Source organism: Eurosta solidaginis, chromosome 1, assembly GCF_040869045.1.
Source record: "Eurosta solidaginis isolate ZX-2024a chromosome 1, ASM4086904v1, whole genome shotgun sequence".
NCBI classification, from domain to species: domain Eukaryota; kingdom Metazoa; phylum Arthropoda; class Insecta; order Diptera; family Tephritidae; genus Eurosta; species Eurosta solidaginis.
The window spans coordinates 325,215,949-325,238,176 of NC_090319.1; the positions used below are offsets into that span (position 1 = coordinate 325,215,949).

General features: G+C 34.3%; 2 protein-coding genes across 7 annotated transcripts in view; one reads left to right on the forward strand and one right to left on the reverse strand.

The window, feature by feature from the left end:
- Nucleotides 1–5,105: 5,105 nt before the first annotated feature.
- Nucleotides 5,106–8,487, forward strand: Polr3C (RNA polymerase III subunit C). Its single transcript, XM_067762021.1, has 7 exons — nt 5,106–5,361; nt 5,432–5,559; nt 5,622–6,114; nt 6,179–6,284; nt 7,600–7,949; nt 8,020–8,187; nt 8,252–8,487. The coding sequence occupies exons 1-7, from the start codon at nt 5,215–5,217 to the stop codon at nt 8,426–8,428; spliced, it is 1,569 nt and encodes a 522-aa protein (XP_067618122.1). The 5' UTR covers nt 5,106–5,214; the 3' UTR covers nt 8,429–8,487.
- A 33-nt stretch (nt 8,488–8,520) lies between these two features.
- LOC137237813 (carboxylic ester hydrolase) overlaps nt 8,521–22,228 on the reverse strand; it is a 140,238-nt gene continuing 126,530 nt past the window's right edge. For 5 of the 6 annotated variants that reach the window (XM_067762019.1, XM_067762017.1, XM_067762015.1 and 2 more), the window contains 7 exons: nt 12,661–12,797; nt 12,442–12,603; nt 11,809–11,998; nt 11,074–11,611; nt 10,843–11,012; nt 10,474–10,754; nt 8,522–10,374 (listed from right to left, as the gene is read on the reverse strand). In XM_067762019.1, the coding sequence (XP_067618120.1) occupies nt 10,182–10,374; nt 10,474–10,754; nt 10,843–11,012; nt 11,074–11,611; nt 11,809–11,998; nt 12,442–12,603; nt 12,661–12,797 (1,671 nt within the window). In that variant the 3' untranslated portion in view covers nt 8,522–10,181. Of the gene's footprint in view, nt 10,375–10,473; nt 10,755–10,842; nt 11,013–11,073; nt 11,612–11,808; nt 11,999–12,441; nt 12,604–12,660; nt 12,798–22,228 lie in introns of all 6 variants that reach the window. The other variant, XM_067762013.1, reaches the window with a different exon arrangement.

Here is a 22,228-nt window from a genome sequence, read left to right on the forward strand (position 1 = left end):
CCAACAAACATGGAAAAAAATTCTCCGGCGAAATATATATCTAGTTCCGGAAGTGATATCCAACATCATTATTTAATTATTCTTAAACCAAATAGTTCTCGAGTTGATATCCAATTTCATTCTCCAGTCACTATCCAACCTTTGAAAAATTTTGTAAAATTAAAAGTTTTCCAATGGTTTTTGTAATTGATATTAGAGAAAAATTGTAAGTTTACAAACGGCGATGGTTACTAGGACATGTTTCTGAATTTCACTTCTTCATCAGCTAGCTTTTCGGGAGCTGAGCGTTGAACTCGAGTCTCCAACATTCACATCAGTGCAAGCCTTTTTTAGCTGCTACGCCATATGAATGTTCCGTTGTTCGCTGTACAATTGGTCTCCAAGAGTTGCCTTTTTTGTTTATATTCCTTTTGATCACCATGTAGGCACATACACTCTGTATGTAGTTTATTCCTAATGGTGTGGATATGATTTTTAGGCGTGCTTTTTGAAAGCTTAGTAACATTTGTTCGGATATGATCATATGTATTTAATTAGCGAGCTTTGCTCATATTGCTTTATACAATGGTTTTTGTAATTGATATTAGAGAAAAATTGTAAGTTTTACAAACGGCGATGGTTACTAGGACATGTTTCTGAATTTCACTTCTTCATCAGCTAGCTTTTCGGGAGCTGAGCGTTGAACTCGAGTCTCCAACATTCACATCAGTGCAAGCCTTTTTAGCTGCTACGCCATATGAATGTTCCGTTGTTCGCTGTACAATTGGTCTCTAAGAGTTGCCTTTTTTGTTTATATTCCATTTGATCACCATGTAGGCACATACACTCTGTATGTAGTTTATTCCTAATGGTGTGGATATGATTTTTAGGCGTGCTTTTGAAAGCTTAGTAACATTTGTTCGGATTTTTACAGTATTTGTTTTTAATACTTCCGCTGTTACTATTATATCAATATGATCATATGTATTTAATTAGCGAGCTTTGCTCATATTGCTTTATACAATGGTTTTTGTAATTGATATTAGAGAAAAATTGTAAGTTTTACAAACGGCGATGGTTACTAGGACATGTTTCTGAATTTCACTTCTTCATCAGCTAGCTTTTCGGGAGCTGAGCGTTGAACTCGAGTCTCCAACATTCACATCAGTGCAAGCCTTTTTAGCTGCTACGCCATATGAATGTTGTGCAATATGAGCAAAGCTCGCTAATTAAATACATATGATCATATTGATATAATAGTAACAGCGGAAGTATTAAAAACAAATACTGTAAAAATCCGAACAAATGTTACTAAGCTTTCAAAAGCAAGCCTAAAAATCATATCCACACCATTAGGAATAAACTACATACAGAGTGTATGTGCCTACATGGTGATCAAATGGAATATAAACAAAAAAGGCAACTCTTAGAGACCAATTGTACAGCGAACAACGGAACATTCATATGGCGTAGCAGCTAAAAAGGCTTGCACTGATGTGAATGTTGGAGACTCTAGTTCAACGCTCAGCTCCCGAAAAGCTAGCTGATGAAGAAGTGAAATTCAGAAACATGTCCTAGTAACCATCGCCGTTTGTAAAACTTACAATTTTTCTCTAATATCAATTACAAAAACCATTGTATAAAGCAATATGAGCAAAGCTCGCTAATTAAATACATATGATCATATTGATATAATAGTAACAGCGGAAGTATTAAAAACAAATACTGTAAAAATCCGAACAAATGTTACTAAGCTTTCAAAAGCACGCCTAAAAATCATATCCACACCATTAGGAATAAACTACATACAGAGTGTATGTGCCTACATGGTGATCAAATGGAATATAAACAAAAAAGGCAACTCTTAGAGACCAATTGTACAGCGAACAACGGAACATTCATATGGCGTAGCAGCTAAAAAGGCTTGCACTGATGTGAATGTTGGAGACTCGAGTTCAACGCTCAGCTCCCGAAAAGCTAGCTGATGAAGAAGTGAAATTCAGAAACATGTCCTAGTAACCATCGCCGTTTGTAAAACTTACAATTTGTTCGGATATTTACAGTATTTGTTTTTAATACTTCCGCTGTTACTATTATATCAATATGATCATATGTATTTAATTAGTGAGTGTAGAGTTATCTACTTATAACAAATATACTTGTTATATTTTAAATTTATTCTTATTATATTAGTTATTTTTTTATTATCAAAAAAATGAAAATATTTTAGTCATCAAAAATATCTTTTAAAGTAAATAAAGTTTAAATAAATTATTGAAAATAAATAGTTTTATATAAACTATATTGGCGATCCTACCAACGGACCTAAAATTATTTGAACATGCATACTTGTAGAACGAATTTGGACTTAAATTAACTGTAAAAACATATAAAAGAATTATGACTAAAATAAAGACTATTATTTACAAAATAGTTTATATGCAAAATTTTCGTCAACGTCAATAAATTATTTGAACAAGAATCTTTAAATTTTTAATACAATAGTGAACAATTATAAAATTAAAATATATACTATTACAATACAATATCTATCAATAATTCATGATAAGATACATTGCCTGAATCGTTTCAACTTCAAAAGGACTGTACTAGTGATTTGGTGTTTGCTAAGAATCAACTAACTAAAATACCAGCATTTGTGTCTCTATTTACACCCCTTACTTTGCTGAATTTGTCATGCAATCAACTTTCTGATCTGCCGAAAGAATTGGGTGTCTGAATACGTTACGGGAGTTGAAAATATACAATAATCGTTTTGATCACATACAAAGCTGCCTCGATGAAACAAAAAAATCTTGAAATCCTATTAGCCAGTGATAATCGTATCAATCATATAGATACTTAAATCAAAAATTAAATATATATATATATATATGTTTGGCATTACGAATTTACCATTTCTTTTAGTCTACGACCACATTTATTTTTTAATTGTCACTAATATTCTACTAAACTAGTCATATAAAATACAGCAATTTGTTTTTGAAAATTCAACTTTATTAAAATTTAAAAAATATCAAAATAAATGTAACACATAAAATTAATAGTATCAGTATAATGAATGACCTGACTATTTGGTGAACTATATTGTTCAAAGTTTTATATATTTCGACAACTAATATTTATATTTTATTTTTAAAAGTTTGTTTCTTCAATCTTTTGTTATATTATGAAACAAAAATTTTATCTAAACAAAATAATTCCATTTATAATACTAATGTTACATTACTTAAAAATGTATTTTAATTGGTTTAAAACAATAGTCAATTTATTATTTATATTAATTATGTACACTCTTTCTCCAGTTTATAATCAAAAATATATATCATTAACACATTTAAGAAATTTTGCAACAGACATACAAACTTCACAATACAAGTAAATTCATATTTAACAAACCTCATTTTCAATTCAAAAAAACAAAAAAAAGAGCAAAGAAATAAATTTAAATTTTTAAACTCAAACTAATTACTATAATCTATTTTAAAAAATCACAAAAGATTTCTTAAAATAATTTTTATTGACATATATCAATTCTTTCATATTAAATTAAAATCATATGACAATTTCATATCACCCTCAAACGAATTAAGGAATCAACTTTTCATTCCTTATCACCAACTTGGACATACATTATGCAGAGTACAATTATATATTGAACATACATTCTGCATAATACAAGTTTTTAATTTTTGAGTAATTGTGCAAACAAAGTAGCCATCTACTATAATTCAACCTCATTCTAGGTTCATGAAAAACATAATTATAATTAACAATATTTAACAAACAGCTATTAAGTTATTTTTAACCTCAACAACATAACAATAACACAACCAAATATTAATATACATAAAATATTAATACAATAACTAAACATAATAAATAAAATAAGCTATCAAGTACATCGAATCATCAAAAGATTGAGTACTTACATCAATACCAACATAAACTTTTTACGCAATCAACACAAAATTATTAACATTTAAAAAATTTCGTTTCACTGGAGGGGGAGTATATGTAGAGTTATCTACTTATAACAAATATACTTGTTATATTTTAAATTTATTCTTATTATATTAGTTATTTTTTTATTATCAAAAAAATGAAAATATTTTAGTCTTCAAAAATATCTTTTAAAGTAAATAAAGTTTAAATAAATTATTGAAAATAAATAGTTTTATATAAACTATAGCGAGCTTTGCTCATATTGCTTTATACAATGGTTTTTGTAATTGATATTATTATATTAAGTTTTCCAGTTGATCTCCAACGTCATTAATATTTTCGTTCAAAATTATTCATAAAAAAACTGATGAAAATAGCGCAGAAAATATTTGCGAGTAGATGTCCACTACATTTTCTCGTATTGAATTTGTGCACAAATTTTTCAAAATTTGCAACAACAAAAAATTGTCAGAAAAAAACAAAAGAAAAATCTAGTGCGATGTGGGTGTTATTAAATAAAAGGAACAAAATCACCTTCTACAAATTAAAATTTTTTATAAAAACTTATTAATTGAATTGGAGGCTGAAATAAAGACCGTCCGATGCAATACTCTTTTATTAATATTTGATTGTAAATGTTTGAAATTTTTAACCCATTACGCTTGGCGGTTTTAATGTCGTTCATTACGACCTTTCTGCAGCTGCACTACTGTGAGGTAATATTGCTAAGGAGCACATTTATTTATTAACAAATTTTCAAACAAATTTTTTCTAGAAGACTCTTTTGAGTTCCCAATTTTATCCATCCTTTAAGAATGTCGTCGGAAAATATCTTTTCTATTTTTTCCTTAATAACATTAATGATCGCCATTCGTTGTTAAGAATATCCATGGAAGTCATGTGAAATGTAAAAGCTTTAAGTAAGGGAACAATCGTTGTCTTTGACTAGATTGAATATTTTTTGCATCAAAATATTCCAAAAGGTGTAATTTTTCGCTTTCGAAACTGAATCCTTTCTTAATTTCGTTACAAAGGCAAATGTTGGTAGATTTTTGGGCTTTGGTGGTAGAAGTGGTAGAAAATGAAAATGGGCTAAAAAGTTGGTAGAGTCCGTGCACTGCTCATAGCGTTCCCATCGCTATGACACCTTTAAAAATTTCTCAAACAGCTGACCCAAACTGATGTCTGCTGATAAGAACTAATTGAAAAAAAAAAAAAAATTTGTCGGAAAAAGGGGTTCATTGTTTGGCTTTTCTAAGGACTTGCAAAATGTCTATCGAATATGCAAATCTTTGTTCTGTGGTGGTGAAGCAAGTTTTTGGGGAGACTGTGCAAGCCGTGGCTGATTGTTTATTTTGTGCGGTGTCGCGCACGTTGCTGGCAATTATAAAAACAACAAAATTGTCACGGAAAGAGGTGACGTACACATAATATTATATGAGATCATTAGAGAATTGCATGTAAACTTTAAGATTCACAATTTCAGGTATCTTTAGCGTTGGCGGTACTTGTGAAATACCAGTTGGTCGAATTTATGCCCTGCGAGTCAAATCCATATCTGGCGGAATATGGACTAAAACGCGAAGAAATATTTTATATATTACGCTATCCAGGGTAATAACCTTGTAATGATTCTTAGACCGAATACAAGTAACAAGCAATGTTCATACTTACAGCTATATACAATTGCTGCATACAAAATATGGTCCAGTCGGTGCTACCATTGCTGAGGAACTGCTACACGGGGGCCCACAAACAGCTACCAATGTGCTGCTTAAATGTATTGCTAACTCTGAAGCTAAGGAAAAAGTTGAATCCTATCGTGATGCATTCCTAACATTAGTAAGCGATAATTATCTAATACGTTTACCGCAGCTGGCTTCTACAGAGGAAGAAGCAGTACCAAAACTTAAAATTGACGCTTATCAATATTTTGCGCCACCAGATATAAATTTGCAATTCATTGCAAAAGTACAAGCAGGAAATGCAAAAGCTGAAGAAGCCACGGATGCGGGGATATTATGGTATGTGAATTTTAGTCGTTTTCATCAGGATTTTCGAGATACATTAATGTTGGGCGCAATCGAGCAAAAACTTGGGACTAGCGCAAGTGAATGTTTCAAATATATTCTAAAACAAATGTATGAGCGTACTGATCCATGGCAGAAGGTAAGTGAAAGTTGTAGAATTGGCAGACTTTCATTTTAGTTAATTTTGTTTTATTGTTTTGTAGGAAACCTCAAATCCTTTCACTTTAGCAGAAATAAAACAAATGATTGAGAAGAAATCCAATAATCTGGATTTAATCAAATATTTAGATCAATATGTTTCACTCATAGGTACGTAAAACATTATAAAAACTAAGATATTGTTGGCAATTCTGCACAAAAACGTTAAAGGTTATGGGGTTCGAATATACCCGTGGTAGGTATGCCTGTCGCAAGAAGCGACTGAAATGCCAAATATATTCAAGGGGTTGTGTAGCGCAATCCTTTAGGTTGCAATATATAGCTTCTCCAAACTCAATTGTCAACATCACCTATCCGTGGCGAATCCTGTGTTACATTAACAACCGAGGCTCTTGCGACACCGAACTCCTTATGGATCTAGGGGATGGGAGGGCGATATGGCCTAGAAGGTCGTATGTGGTCATAAACAAATCGTTCAAGAGATGGTCGGGCTTTGTTACCGGAACGTACCGTATCTGCATCCGGCGAAGGACCATCAACATCGATAACACTCCCCAAAACAATCGGAAGTGTCCTTATCGCTACAACAGCAACAACAACAACAACATATTAAATGATTCAGGAAAATTCTATTGCATGAAAACGTGTAATATCAGCCTATCGCCCCAACGCCCCAACTCAGTAGACTTTTGAAAAACGCCTTTCAGGATCTTTTTCTCAGAATTTTATTGAATAGCTCTCTAATTCAGAATTTTGATGTACAACCTATTTTGGAATTTATTTAAAAACTCACTACCTTAGCATAGAGTCAAAACATTTGGAGTTAAAATTTGGCTGATATATAGCGTTTACGAAGTGGCACCCGATATTGGCCGGTTCTACGTATCGAAAGTACTCTGGGCCCGTATTACGTTTTACGATCCGTGATCGGAACACCTTTCTTAAATTAAAATAACTCTGAAATAGTGTATCGGATATAATAGTATTATCTTTAGATCCATAACTAATTATAGTTTTTAGAAATAGTGTGACAGTTGCTTAGTTATAGTTTAAGTAAACGTAATTTGGGTCTTCATTTGACCTCACCAAACGCAAAGATTTCTTCTGCTTCTTTAAGCTACCATTCTTCTCTTACATATATAAACATGCGCTTTGGTTTGATAGGGATAATTTTTTCTACTTCCTTCCAGCAACTTCTTTGACTAATCATTGCACGAAGAAGCAATCTCTACATTAGGTGATTCCGAAGTCCCAGGTCCAAATTCTGAAATATGACGTTTTTAACCGTTCTCCCCGATAATGCGTTTTTCTTTGAGACAAAGCGACTTTCTACTCAAGCAACGATATAATAAAATCTCATTTAGTGTACGAAAGGGCAAATAGTTTTACGATTATATAGCCACTTTTTCCGTTTAATGCCTCTTAACATTTCAAAGCCAAAAACTTCAATTTAACATTATTTTAGCGGATGATCCATTGGGTTTTATACGTAAAATTGGTGAAATGGGTGGAGGCCAGTACGTTGTGGATTTGAGTCGCGCTTTTGAAGAATTGACACTATCTTGGTTTGGACGTGTTATCACTGAACGGTATGGTTCGAAAGCAGCCCGTATTTTTCGCATTATACACATGAAGAAATTCATTGAGCAAGAGGATTTGCAAAAGGAAGCTATGATACCAGCACGCGAAGCGAAATTACTGTCATATTATCTCTTTCAAGATCAATTTATACAAATCAAGACAATAAGAAAAGCAGGTGGTGGTGGTACTGGACCGGCGAAAGCATTCTTTTTATTTCATTTCAAAACTAAACAGGTATATTATAAGGCTGAATAGTGCAAACTTTATAAAATCTTTATATACGGCATCTTGTTTTTTTTAACAGAGTGTCAGGATGATATTAAATATGTGCTATAAAGCTTTATACAATACCATTGAGCGTTCTAATTTTGAAAAATCGGAACACAAGCGTTTGATTGACAAATCACAAAAACTTGATACGATTGTTGCAACAATGAAGGAGCGTGGCGAATCTGCGGAATACATAGACGAGGTATGTGCAACAAAATAAAAATTCCAAGTAAAAAGTGTATAAGCAAGCTTTAAATATTTTGCAGATACTTGAAACTTTAACACCCCCTGAACGCGAAATTTTAGAAAAGGTCAAATCACGCATTAAAACACTTTCGAAAGCGGAACTTACTATTGATAGCAGTATATTTTTGTTACAAATGTATTTGTATCACTCAAAGGGACCGCAGACAGCGGCAAATAAAGATAAAACTCCAAAATAATATTTATAATTAACAATTTTTATTTCAATAAAAAAAAAATTCTTATATAATCAATAAAATTTGTTTTCAAAAGTAAACTTTAACTTATTAATAATAAATTAATTTTTAAGTGCATAGTAACTAAGTTTTGAAATTTGACTATGTACAAATGAAGAAAATACCAATTGTAACTATAGTTATATGTGTGTAGCTTGTTTATGTATATGTTAAATCATATATGTTTGTATAAATATTGTAAATGCTGTGGGCATATGAAATGCTAAAAAATAATTTTTAAACTCTTTAACTTAAAAATAATATTTATAACTCTAACGTAATGCTACCAAGTACATGTAATATAAATTAGTATTTTGTTAATGCGAAATGAGTAGCGAATGACAAGAAATCTATTGTATTTTAAGTATAGTTCAATAAGAATATGAAGAAATTGATCTGTTTGTTATAATTTTCAAGCAGCTTTGCAGACTCACATGTAAAATATCAAGGAATATTTCGCTAACTCGGAAAAAATTTGCTCGAACTCGTAATTTTTTGTATATTTCTGGAGAACAAAGCAACAAGAAAAAGAAGTTCCACCCGAACGATTGCAAAATTCATACAGAAGTTCAAGAAAATTTCGAAATTCGAATCGAGCTACATAGAGGACACTTTTTTTTACTAATTACCAATTAAAAGTTTAACAAATTGTTTTTGAAATCATCAATGTAGAACTTCCACAAGGAGTTCACTGCGATGCACAGTGGAGTTTAGAAAAAATTAGACTCAAAATCAGATCTATCGATAAAGAAAAGAAGTCGGAAGAAAAATCGAAAATTTAATAATGAAAATCTCCAAAACAAGAAATGACACTTGCGTTTGCAAAATCTTACTATCCCTTTCCAGCAGCACAGGCTGGAAAAATGTGTGCTTTTTACTCATTTCTTTACTATTTCGAAGCCATTTGGGCATTGTTTTCGGCATAATTTCCGAATCAACAGGAGCGATAGGGAAACATTGCGGAGTTGGCTTCGATACTTTTTCGGGGTTATTCCGAAATTGTTTTCGGAACTTTGAGGGCACCGTTTTGAGATTACAATATCGAGAATGTTTGCGAAATAATATTGGAACAATTTTGAGAATTTTTGCCGAGTTCAGAATTATTTCGAATAAATTCGGAAACATTTCGGAATTTTCATTCCAAGATCAATTGTTTTTGAAATCATATTGGCACTACTTCTGGTTGGTTTCGGTAATTGTTTAAGGGCTTTTTTCTTTGAGGTACCAGACCAATGCAATTCGACTGTTGTGTAGAATCTCACCCTATCTCGGCTGCCGTTTCAAAATCATCCTATCTCAGAAAACGTTTGAATAACGCGCTTTTTCAGAATTTATTTCAAAAACTTCCTATCTGAGAATTCCGTTGAAGAAGGCCCTATCTCAAAATTAGATAGGGCCATATTCCACTCAGCAGCGGAAAAACTGATTTCGAATATAAAAAGATATGTATATAAACACAACCCAGCAGGCTTAAAGAGATTTTCTGACGCGTATAATATTCAATACAAATAATATAGCTAACTAAGGAGGTGCTGAAAGAAAAATATAAATACCTATTGTAAAGCACTACCATTAAAAAATAAGATTTCAGTGCAGCTATTTCTCCCAATGTTGCTTTTGTGACATCACTTTGTATAAATTTATGGCATAAATAAAATTTTGAATGCAGCTGCACATTTGTGTGATTAAAATGTGTGCTCAACTATCTAAATATTATCTACATTGAAGCACCATTAAAACGCTCGTACATATAATCCCAGAAATGTTGCCGCTCTGCTTCTGGATTGCTGCGCATCTTCATATTACCAGAGATATCTAAATAATTGATATCCTCCATCACAGTTTGTGGATTAATAGGCGCCCATTTAGTGGTCAACATGTTGTCAACATCATCTTGTGGCGTTGGATTACTGATATGAATTGTAAGTTTTATAAAATAATTAAATTAACAATAAAAATAATTATTTAAAAATTTAAATTTTTTAATTCCCTTAGAATTTTCTACCCACCCGTATTTGGCAAAATTCGTCCACATACGCACCATACGATTTTTTACTAGAATCTCTGTTGAACGTGGATCTAAATTCAAATTGAAGAAACCAAATTTAAATAAATAACCCAACTCATCGCCATGGCAGACACCCGCTCTTGATATGCCCAACATGCGCTTATATAGTCCTAGCGCGCCATCATATGAAAAACGATACATATAAACGGGCGCTTTACCAAATTTAGCATGATTACGTGCTGTTTTGCGTATACCTTGCAGGAACATGAGATCAGTCAAAAGCTAGAAAGGTAAAGCAAAAGTAGATATATATATTGTTTATTTTAAACATGTATCAATCAATTAAATTCAGAAGTGGAATAATACGCACAGCAATCATTTCATCTACCGAGTCTTCGCCAACAGGCTTAGCACCCAAATAGAATTGTCGTATGTCACGTGTAACACCTTTAAGATCCTCTGTGACATTCAAATCGCGTGGCACCATACGTGAAAAATCATTTTCGATTAACTCTAATAGTTGAGGATGTTTACGTAGTCCTGAAACAGACATATGCCATATTAAAACGTGTCGTTTAATTTTTGCAATTTTACCACTCACTTCTTATAAATAACATAGCTTCATGCGTATTGTAGCCCGTCAAATACGGTACATTACTATGGAATTTATGTTGTTTGTAGAACTCATCGGGATGCTGTGTTATGAAAGGCTGTTCATAGAATATCTTTTTCGCGTCAGCAGTATTCCAATAACCTTCCACAACCGGTACAAATGGCAAGCCAATATTATTACGTGAATCCTCCGCTGTCAACGTTGTAGGCGCAGCTTCTACTAATTTCATAGAAGGTATGCGTCGCAAGTATTCTAATATTTCGCTTGTATCGTTGCCTCCAACATAACCTAAATTGGCAGCTAAATGATATGCTCGATCAGACGAACTATCAGTCATTGCCCATGGATTGAGCGTGGAACCACTTTGGGAGATTGCGCGATGGAATAGGCCTTCAGCGACTGGTGAAAGCAAAAGCATTTGCACGGATGAGGCACCTGCCGATTCACCGAATATGGTCACTTGTTTTGGATCACCACCAAAGGCAGGGATGTTATCACGTACCCATTTTAGGGCGAGTATTTGATCCTAAATTAATAAAAAAAAATGTATTTGTTAAAAGGTAAAAATGAATTGTACATCGTATTGAACTTGTCAGAACCCTTGAATGAATTCGCTGGGCTAACAATTGATGGTTTTTTTTTTTTTGTGTTAAGTACGGGGGCAAATTTTTAAAATTCATTTCCGACAAGTGAACGGCGATATGTTATAATTATGCTATTCACCTTTAAGCCTTGATTGCCCGGTGCATCCGGACCTGCAGTTAAAAACCCTAAAGGACCCAGTCGGTAGTTAAGAGTCACTAAAACAATATTCTCGGCAACCAAGTAATCAGGACCATACATAAAAGCATTGCCTGATCCGAACGAATAGCCGCCTCCGTGTAACCAAATCATAACGGGCATGAGTTTTGTACTATAAAAAAGAAGTAAATAAAAAAAAAAGTAAGGTTTAGAATTTTAAAATGTGAGAATCACAATTTAAATTTGAGATGCGAGCTAAAACGATAGGGATTTAGATCTTGTGATTTTTAATTTTGCAGTAGCCGATAAAACACTCCCTTGATATGATTCTCCTTCTTTAGCGATAGCGAAACTTTCCGAAAGTTTTGAGGAGTATTATCGATTTTACATGGCCACGTCGAACTTTCTAGGTCGTGGTACAGTGTGCGGTAGTAGTCTAAGCTCCTTAACCCTCCGTGGCGAAGGTTTCGAATCTATTACTCAGTGGTACTGCAGTGGTACCGATTTGTTTTGACCTCCTGAACTTTCTTGCTGACCGAACTTGTAAATCTGTTATTCTATATCATGTAGTTGCATATTTCTACCCTAGCAAACAAGAATTTAATATGAACTCACCCATCCTCGCCAGGTAGTTTAGTTGTGAAAACATTTAAAAACAGACAATCTTCACTGCCTTTAAATGTATCCAATATCATATTCTTATGCGGACAGCTATTTCCTTCACGTGATGCATCACGTACACCGAGCCATGGTTTTTCTGGTGCAGCAGCACGGAATCTGAAAGTAATAAAATTATAATCTGGATTTATCTGAATATAAAGATAAGCATTTTACCTTCTGGCTCCAATCGGCGCTTCACCATAACGAATTCCCTTAAAACTGTAATAGCCACCAGGTTCACCGGATCTGTATTTGAGAAATCGTCCACGTATTTTACCCAATGATGTTTCAATTATAACATTTTTTTCTTTCTGCAAATACACAAAAAATTGTTTTGTTGTTAAAGTTGCTTCTGAGTAGCTAACAGCGTTCTAAATAGTAGCTAGAAATTCATGTTGTTGTATTAAACGTGCTTCGGCCCATTCAATGGGCACGACCACCCACAAATTGTCATCAAAATCTTCTAACGGGAGTCCAAGGAAACTGGCTGTTTCAACAGGGACGGACCATAGGGAGATTGGTGTTAGAGGCGTAGGATCCACATTAAAATTGAAAAGATGGTTGGTGTCATGTGGGAACACATCACATGTAGGACATACATACATTACGTATGTTGGGGTTGATTCTGGACAAGTTAGAGTTCAACATTTCGTTGTGCTCTTTAATATTGAGCTCTTTGGCCTCACTATGTAGATGGTGTTCGGGAGTCATAAGGAGACATCCGGTGGCAGTTATGGTTGCAGCATTTTGACAGGCCTGTAGCCTTTTCCAGTGCGTATTTTTAAGACCAGGCGACCAGACTGGTGACGCGTAGTTCATGAGTGGCCGGCCCTTTGTACGTGGTTAGCAACGTTTCTTTATCTTTTCCCTAGGTGCTGCCGGCAAGCGACTTGAGGATTTTGTTGCGACTTTGTACTTTAGAAACAATCTCGGTGGCATGAGCTTTGAAGGTTAGAGTATTATCGAACGTTACCCCTAAGATATTTAGGTGACTGACAGTCGGTAGTGTGACACCATCGGCGCGTCCAATCTCGAAATTCATGTAATATCCGAATTTTAACCCTCTATTACCTGATGAGTAGCATATTCTACTGAATGGAACTGAGAAACGAATGAAAAAGAGTAGAGCTACGCAATAGGGGTACCTTCGTCAATATTTGTAGATTCACGCTTTCGCCTCAAACGATAGACGCACGGAAATACATATTCCTATTAATTAAGCACATAACCCGATCTAAATAACGACCTAACAGACAGAAAGGCAAAATAGACACAAGAAGTCCTTGACTAGCAACCGTTACTTTCCAATAAGCCCCTTGATCAATTTATGTAAGTAGTTGCTTGTTACAAACTAGAAAAGTTAGCTGCGGTAGTTAAGGGGTTAATATGCTTCCAATTCTAAGCAATGAACATATCTCTTATGAATGATATACTTTAAATTGTAGTTAACCTTGGGATATGTACATTATTGTACCAGATTTTCTCCAAATTGAAATTTTCATATTTTTGCCACAACTCACCTTGACACGCTTCTATAAAAAAATTGCGAGTATTTTTCAGTTGAGCGCAAATCTTTATTAAAACGCACATTTTACCACATAGCAACCTACATGAATAACTAAATATGCACACAGGGGCGGATTAAAGATTTACGAGGCCCGGGACTAAAATGAATATGGGGCCCACTTAAGGGGAGCAAAATATGATCTTTTTTTTTTTAAAATAAATAAAAACTGTTATAATTATTTTTATAATTTATTCTCACAAATATTTTTTCTTTGGTACTTATATATTAAAAACTATAAATTATTATACAATTAAAAATATTTTTTCCTTGATTTTGCTCTGGCAAAGTCACTTATCAAATCATCAAAGTCAATCGATCGAAGTAAATCAACTTCAATGCGTAACCTCATCAATGCGGACAACCGTTCATCTAACATATGTAGTTGATCGATACATATTTTTTATTCTTTTTAAAACCGAGAATGACCTTTCAGATTCGCAGTTTGCTATTGGAATCGTAACCAAAATCCTGTAAGCGATGTAGATATTCGGGAATACTTCGATCATGTTCACATTTACAATACAATTAAGAACTTGCAAATGGCACAGAATTTGTTCTGTTTCGTTATATAATTTTTCTGTTCTATTAGAGAAAAGCCTTTTGGCTGCAGTTTCAAGCGGGGTATAAACTGTTTGAGTTCTAATAATAAGTCATTTTGCAAATCATCCGAATAAACTTTTATCAAATTCGTTGCTTTAGTTTCCAATTCATCTGATGTTATTAATAATAATTGGGTAAGAAAACTAAATAAGTTGATAATATGGTTATACGCTTTACTTCGTTTTTGCAACTCGGCAACAAGTTTATCTATAATAACATAAAATGTATTTATCCTAAAATTATCAGTCGCACTTAAACCAAAGAGGATAAATACAATAAGAGCCGTCACTCGTTATTTTGTGGCGAGTATCTCCCTGGAAATTGAAAAAATTGATGCCGAATGTTTTCTGAGAGGGACATTTTTAATTGTCTCGCATTTATCCATGCCGTGTAGGCTCCTTGTGCAACTGTGATTTTTGGAAAGATAATTAAATTAAATAATTAAATGCAGTCGAAAAATAAAAACAAATACCCCACGAAAATGTATAGAAGACATTTATAAACATCTCGCCCAAAAAAAAAGTAGCGACTACGACGAGTGACGGCTCTTATTGTATTTATCCTCTTTGCTTAAACTATCGACTTGTACTTCCTTGTCTGTAAACTTACGAGTGATTTTTCTTTTATTACAAGCAGAATATTCTTGATTTACAAAATCACTCAATTGTTTAGCTTCTTGCTCAATGTCAGAATCACGCAAATTTTGAACAAAATCTACTAGTGAAAGTAGCATGTTATTAGCAGAGATTAAGTCTACATTAACTTTTTGAGGATATTGACTAATCGCGTTAAATCTTTGAAAAATGCTATTTCAGAAAATCGCCATAAAAATATTCTCAATCTTAACTATATGATTCAGTAAAGCTAAAGCTTCTTGTCGTGTGTCACGTTTTTGATTAACATCATTTGCTAATATTTCTAATATACAATACGTAATAGGATATTATTTATTCGATCTCGCGGGGCCCGCCCGATGCTGGGGCCCGGGGCTATAGCCCCTGCTAGCGCCTCCTTTAATCCGCCCCTGTATGCACATATTCATTAGAGCGTGTAAAATTTTTTTTCCATCAGGAGTATAGCTAAAACGTAATCTACATATGATTCTAAGAAAAATTGTTGAAGACACCATAGCTCTGTAAGTCCGATTTCGAGTCCCCGACTTTTGCAAAATAGATATTTTGCAATATGAATGTAGGGTTTGACCAAAAACACTTCATAGCTTCTGATAGAAATATAGGAGATAGGAATATCATAATGGGCTTACTTTAAAGGTATTTTACGTATATTTCAGGATCTGTATTAATATCTATAATGTTTTTGAATTTTAGTAGAGATATTAGGCTTAAATCATGAGAAATTAGCCTAAAATGAACTTTTAACTACTATATTATCATTTTTAACAAATTTCTTATGGAAATGTTTTTTCTTTACAGCTTTTTATACTCAGTTGAGCAGAGCTCACAGAGTATATTAAGTTTGATTGGATAACGGTTGGTTGTACATATATAAAGGAATCGAGATAGATATAGACTTCCATATATCAAAATAATCAGGATCGAAAAAAAATTTGATTGAGCCATGTGAAAGTTAAATTTAAAGTTAAAGTTAAAGTTAAGGTTAAAGTTAAAGTTAACACGATAACTTGAGTAAATTTTGAGGTATCTTGATGAAATTTGGTATGTAGGTTCCTGAGCACTCATCTCAGATCGCTATTTAAAACGAACGATATCGGACTATAACCACGCCCACTTTTTCGATATCGAAAATTTCGAAAAACGGAAAAAGTGCGATAATTCATTACAAAAGACAGATAAAGCGACGAAACTTGGTAGATGAGTTGACCTTATGCCGCAGAATAGAAAACTAGTAAAATTTTGGACAATGGGCGTGGCACCGCCCACTTTTAAAAGAAGGTAATTTAAAACTTTTGCAAGCTGTAATTTGGCAGTCGTTGAAGATATCATGATGAAATTTGGCAGGAACGGTACTCTTATTACTATATGTCTGCTTAATAAAAATTAGCAAAATCGGAGAACGAACAGGCCCACTTTTTAAAAAAAAATTTTTTTTAATTCAAATTTTAAAAGAAAATTTAATATCTTTACAGTATATAAGTAAATTATGTCAACATTCAACTCCAGTAATGATATGGTGCAACAAAATACAAAAATAAAAGAAAATTTCAAAATGGGCGTGGCTCCGCCCTTTTTCATTTAATTTGTCTACGATACTTTTAACGCCATAAGTCGAAAAAAAATTAACCAATCCTTTTAAAATTTGGTATGGGCATAGATTTTATGACGTTACCTGTTTTCTGTGAAAATGGGCGAAATCGGTTGATGCCACGCCCAGTTTTTATACACAGTCGTCCGTCTGTCTTTCCGCATGGCCGTTAACACGATAACTTGAGCAAAAATCGACATATCTTTAATGAACTTAGTTCACGTGCTTACTTGAACTCACTGTATCTTGGTATGAAAAATGAACGAAATCTGACTCTGACCACGCCCACTTTTTCGATATCGAAAATTACGAAAAATGAAAAAAATGCCATAATTCTATACCAAATATGAAAAAAGGGATGAAACATGGTAAGGTAATTGGATTGTTTTATTGACGCGAAATATAACTTTAGAAAAAACTTTATAAAATGGTTGTGACACCTACCATATTAAGTAGAAGAAAATGAAAAAGTTCTGCAGGGCGAAATAAAAAACCCTTAAAATCTTGGCAGGTATTACATATATAAATAAATTAGCGGTATCCAACAGATGATGTTCTGGGTCACCCTGGTCCACATTTTGGTCGATATCTGGAAAGCGCCTTCACATATACAACTACCACCACGCCCTTTTAAAATACTCATTAACACCTTTCATTTGATACCCATATCGTACAAACTCATTCTAGAGTCACCCCTGATCCCTCTTTATGGCGATATCTCGAAAAGGCGTCCACCTATAGAACTAAGCCCCACGCCCTTTTAAAATACTCATTTACACCTTTCATTTGATACCCATATCGTACAAACATATTCTAAAGTCACCCCTGGTCCACCTTTATTGCGATATCTCGAAAAGGCGAACTCCTATAGAACGAAGGCCCACTCCTTTTTAAAAATACTCATTAACACCTTTCATTTGATACCCATATCGTACAAACAAAGTCTAGAGTCACCCCTTGTCCACCTTTATTGCGATACCTCGAAAAGGCGTCCACCTATAGAACTAAGGCCCACTCCCTTTTAAAATACTCATTAACTCCTTTCGTTTGATACCCATATTGCACAAACGAATTCTAGAGTCACCCCTGGCCCACCTTTATGGCGATATCTCGAAACGGCGTCCACCTATGGAACTAAGGATTACTCCCTTTTAAAGTACTCATTAACACCTTTCTTTTGATACCCATATTGTACAAACAAATTCTAGGGTCACCCCTGGTCCACCTTTATGGCGATATCTCGAAAATGCGACCACCTATACAACAACCACCACTTCCTTTTAAAACCCTCATTAATACCTTTAATTTGATACCCATATGGCGGCCACCGTGGTGTGATGGTAGCGTGCTCCGCCTATCACACCGTATGCCCTGGGTTCAACTCCCGGGCAAAGCAACATCAAAATTTTAGAAATAAGATTTTTCAATTAGAAGAAAATTTTTCTAAGCGGGGTCGCCCCTCGGCAGTGTCTGGCAAGCGCTCCGATTGTATTTCTGCCATGAAAAGCTCTCAGTGAAAACTCATCTGCCTTGCAGATGCCGTTCGGAGTCGGCATAAAACATGTAGGTCCCGTCCGGCCAATTTGTAGGGAAAAATCAAGAGGAGCACGACGCAAATTGGAAGAGAAGCTCGGCCTTAGATCTCTTCGGAGGTTATTGCGCCTTACATTTATTTTTTTTTTTTTGATACCCATATCGTACAAACACATTCTAGAGTCACCCCTGGTCCACCTTTATGGCGATATTTCGAAACGGCGTCCACCTATAGAACTAAGGCCCACTCCCTTTTAAAATACTCATTAACATCTTTCGTTTGATGCCCATATTGTACAAACAAATTCTAGGGTCACCCCTGGTCCACCTTTATGGCGATATCTCGAAATGGCGTCCACCTATGGAACTAAGGATTACTCCCTTTTAAAATACTCATTAGCACCTTTCTTTTGATACCCGTATCGTACAAACGCATTCTAGAGTCACCCCTGGTCCACCTTTATGGCGATATCTCGAAAAGGCGACCACCTATACAACAACCACCACTCCCTTTTAAAACCCTCATTAATACCTTTAATTTGATACCCATATCGTACAAACACATTCTAGAGTCACCCCTGGTCCACCTTTATGGCGATATTTCGAAACGGCATCCACCTATAGAACTAAGGCCCACTACCTTTTAAAATACTCATTAACACCATTCGTTTAATGCCCATTGTACAAACAAATTCTAGGGTCACCCCTGGTCCACCTTTGGGGCGATATCTCGACACGGCGTCCACCTATGGAACTAAGGATTACTCCATTTTAAAATACTCATTAACACCTTTGATTTGATACCCATATCGTACAAACGCATTCTAGAGTCAACCCTGATCCACCTTTATGGCTATATCCCTAAATGGCGTCCACCTATAAAACTATGGTCCACCCCCTCATAAAATACTCTTTAATGCCTTTCATTTGATATACATGTCATACAAACACATTCCAGGGTTTCCCTCGGTTCATTTTCCTACATGGTTATTTTCCCTTATGTTGTCACCATAGCTCTCAACTGAGTATGTAATGTTCGGTTACACCCGAACTTAACCTTCCTTACTTGTTGTATTTAAATTTAAAATGGATGAACCAAATCCTTCTACATCATCTGAATCCACTATATCACATATACTTGAACACGATATTATTGCATTTGGTTTATCAAGTGATACCTACCTCGTAATTTACTTAATATTGTAGATGGTGTAATCCAAAATAATTCATATTACGTTCATCCAGAAAACATTTTATTAACAATGTTATTTGATGATAGAAAAGCCATACGTGATAGAGCTATCAAACAAATTTTATGCTATCGAGAAAAAATACCTGATCCAACTAAACATAGAGTTTACAAAAAACATAATATCAATTTTAACGCTTCAGATTATACTGATATGATTGATCTGAATGCCGATAATTTACTATCTGAACTGGCATTCACAAGAAATATTCCATATGATCCCTTGGTACAATTCTTAGATTATGATGAGCCAACACTAGATGATCCTAATATTCCAATGCATATACAAGGAACAGGAAGATATGTACCGTTATTAACATCTGTTTCCAAACGTGTTATAAAAAAAAAAAACGTGAAGGTGTTATGGCTGTTATAGCAGAAAGTGGTGAAAACCAATCACGAATGGAGAGCAAAAAAGATTTTAAAAAATAATAACACAACATTCTTTTTATTTTGAAAAATACGTTAAAATGGTCAATTCTAAGTAAAAAAAGATAATTTTTTAAATAAATTACATTAAAATTATAAAAATTTTATTTTTTTGCTGATTACATGAAAATATAGGTTTTTTTTTAATTTTTTTATACTAAAACGAATTCGAAAAAAGAAAAACTGTCTAAATGAAAGTTATTGGAAATGTTCTGAACTTATGTTATCTGTAAAGAAAAAAATGTTTATAAGAAATTTGTTAAAAATGATAATATAGTAGTTAAAAGTTCATTTTAGGCTAATTTCTCATAATTTAAGCCTGATATCTTTACTAAAATTCAAAAACACTATAGATATTAATACAGATTATGAAATCTACGTAAAATACCTTTGATGTAAGCCCCATATGATATTTTTCCTATAATTCTATCAGTAGCTATGAAGATTTTTTTGCCAAACCGTACATTCATATGGCAAAAATCTATTTTGCAAAAGTCGGGGACTCGAAATCGGACATACAGCTATGGCGTCTTGAACAATTTTTCTTAGAATCATATGTAAATTACGTTTTTGCTATACTCCTGATGAAAAAAAATCTATCCATACAATTTGACCCGCTCCAATATACATATATGCAATTATTTTAGTAATTTTGCTAACAGGTGCAAGTCGAATAGGCGCCAGTTATGGATTGTCGAAGGCAGGTCCGGACTGACTATGTAGAAACTCGTAGAAAATATTATTTTCTGCGCTCGCTTTTCATATTTCTGACACATAAGGCAATTTCTCAAAAAGCTGGCCAGTTTTTAGCGAGTGAACACCATTGATCCAATGCGAGAATTTGATTTAGTGATTTACAATGTGTAGGAGGATATTTTCATTTGGCGAAGTCCATATTTGTGAGCGCAATTTATATTGAAATGGGTAGAGAAAACCCTTTGAGGAAGTGAGAAGTCTGGCAAGGCCACCATAAGATATTACCGGTATCTGTTAAGACAAATATTTTCTGAGAATCTTTTCATAAGAGATATACGTTGTAGGGGGTTTGTCGACCATTGGGCAGAGGCTAATATTTTTAAAATACTGATAAGGGACCACCTCGGCAGCAAATACATAGTGCAACCATTCAATGTCACCAATAAACCGCCTAAATAAGCTAAGATGAACTAGTTGTAACAGTATAAATACTCTTCGCAGGTTGAGAAGAGAGATAGTGACAATGATTCAAAGAGGTTTAGTAGCGCAATCCTTTCAAGGGGTTATCAGCGTAGTTTATAGCTTCTCCAAGCCAATTGTCAACCTCATCTACCATTGGTGAATCTTGTTTCGTTAGCAGGCGAGGCTCAGCTGACCTCAAGTTCCCTCTCGAACTAGCCGTTGAAGAGGAAGGGGGATTTATGGAGTATTGATTTTTCAATAAAAAACAGCCCAATGTTCGATACTTGATATCCGTTAGAGCTAAACATTCGCAGAGGTGGCAGTTGATTTGCAAAACCTTTTGGTCGCAGCTCCTACATACGTCGCTGTACGGAACCATTTTCCACGTGTAGGCCCAATGGCTCGTGTTACTTATTTGTGGCTGTGATTCGGAATATTTATTTCCATGTCCTACCCAGGCAACTCTGTTCAATTCTGGTCGTAATCAACCCATATTTGTTTGGTTCTACAGATCCTGTGGATCACAAATTTCCCATAGCAGTTTTCATGAAACTATTATGTAGGTCTCTTGTTGTAAGTGGATAGTGTATCGTTACTGCTTCAGTGATGTCTTTCGTTGCCCCGAACTTTGCTAGTACAACTGCTTTTTCATTGCCATCAATATTACGGCGACGAAGTACTCAAATGCATGTGATGGTCGCTGATTTTGCTGCTTCGCTTAACGCTTTTTATAGTATAAAGACTTAAACAGCGAATCTCGTATACCTCGCGATGATTTCTTAACAAGAAATACGAGTCCTCTACACCTGGTACCACTGCTCAGAAGATCCTTATTGAGTTTGAGAAACGAATGGAGAGTGCGAATTTTAGTTGTTCGAAGAAGACTCCTGCACCAACTTCGCAGTATATTTTGTATCCGTCTGTGTAGAGTGAGATGATGTCCTGTTTGCATCCTTTATCGACTGTCGAATCCATTATTGAGG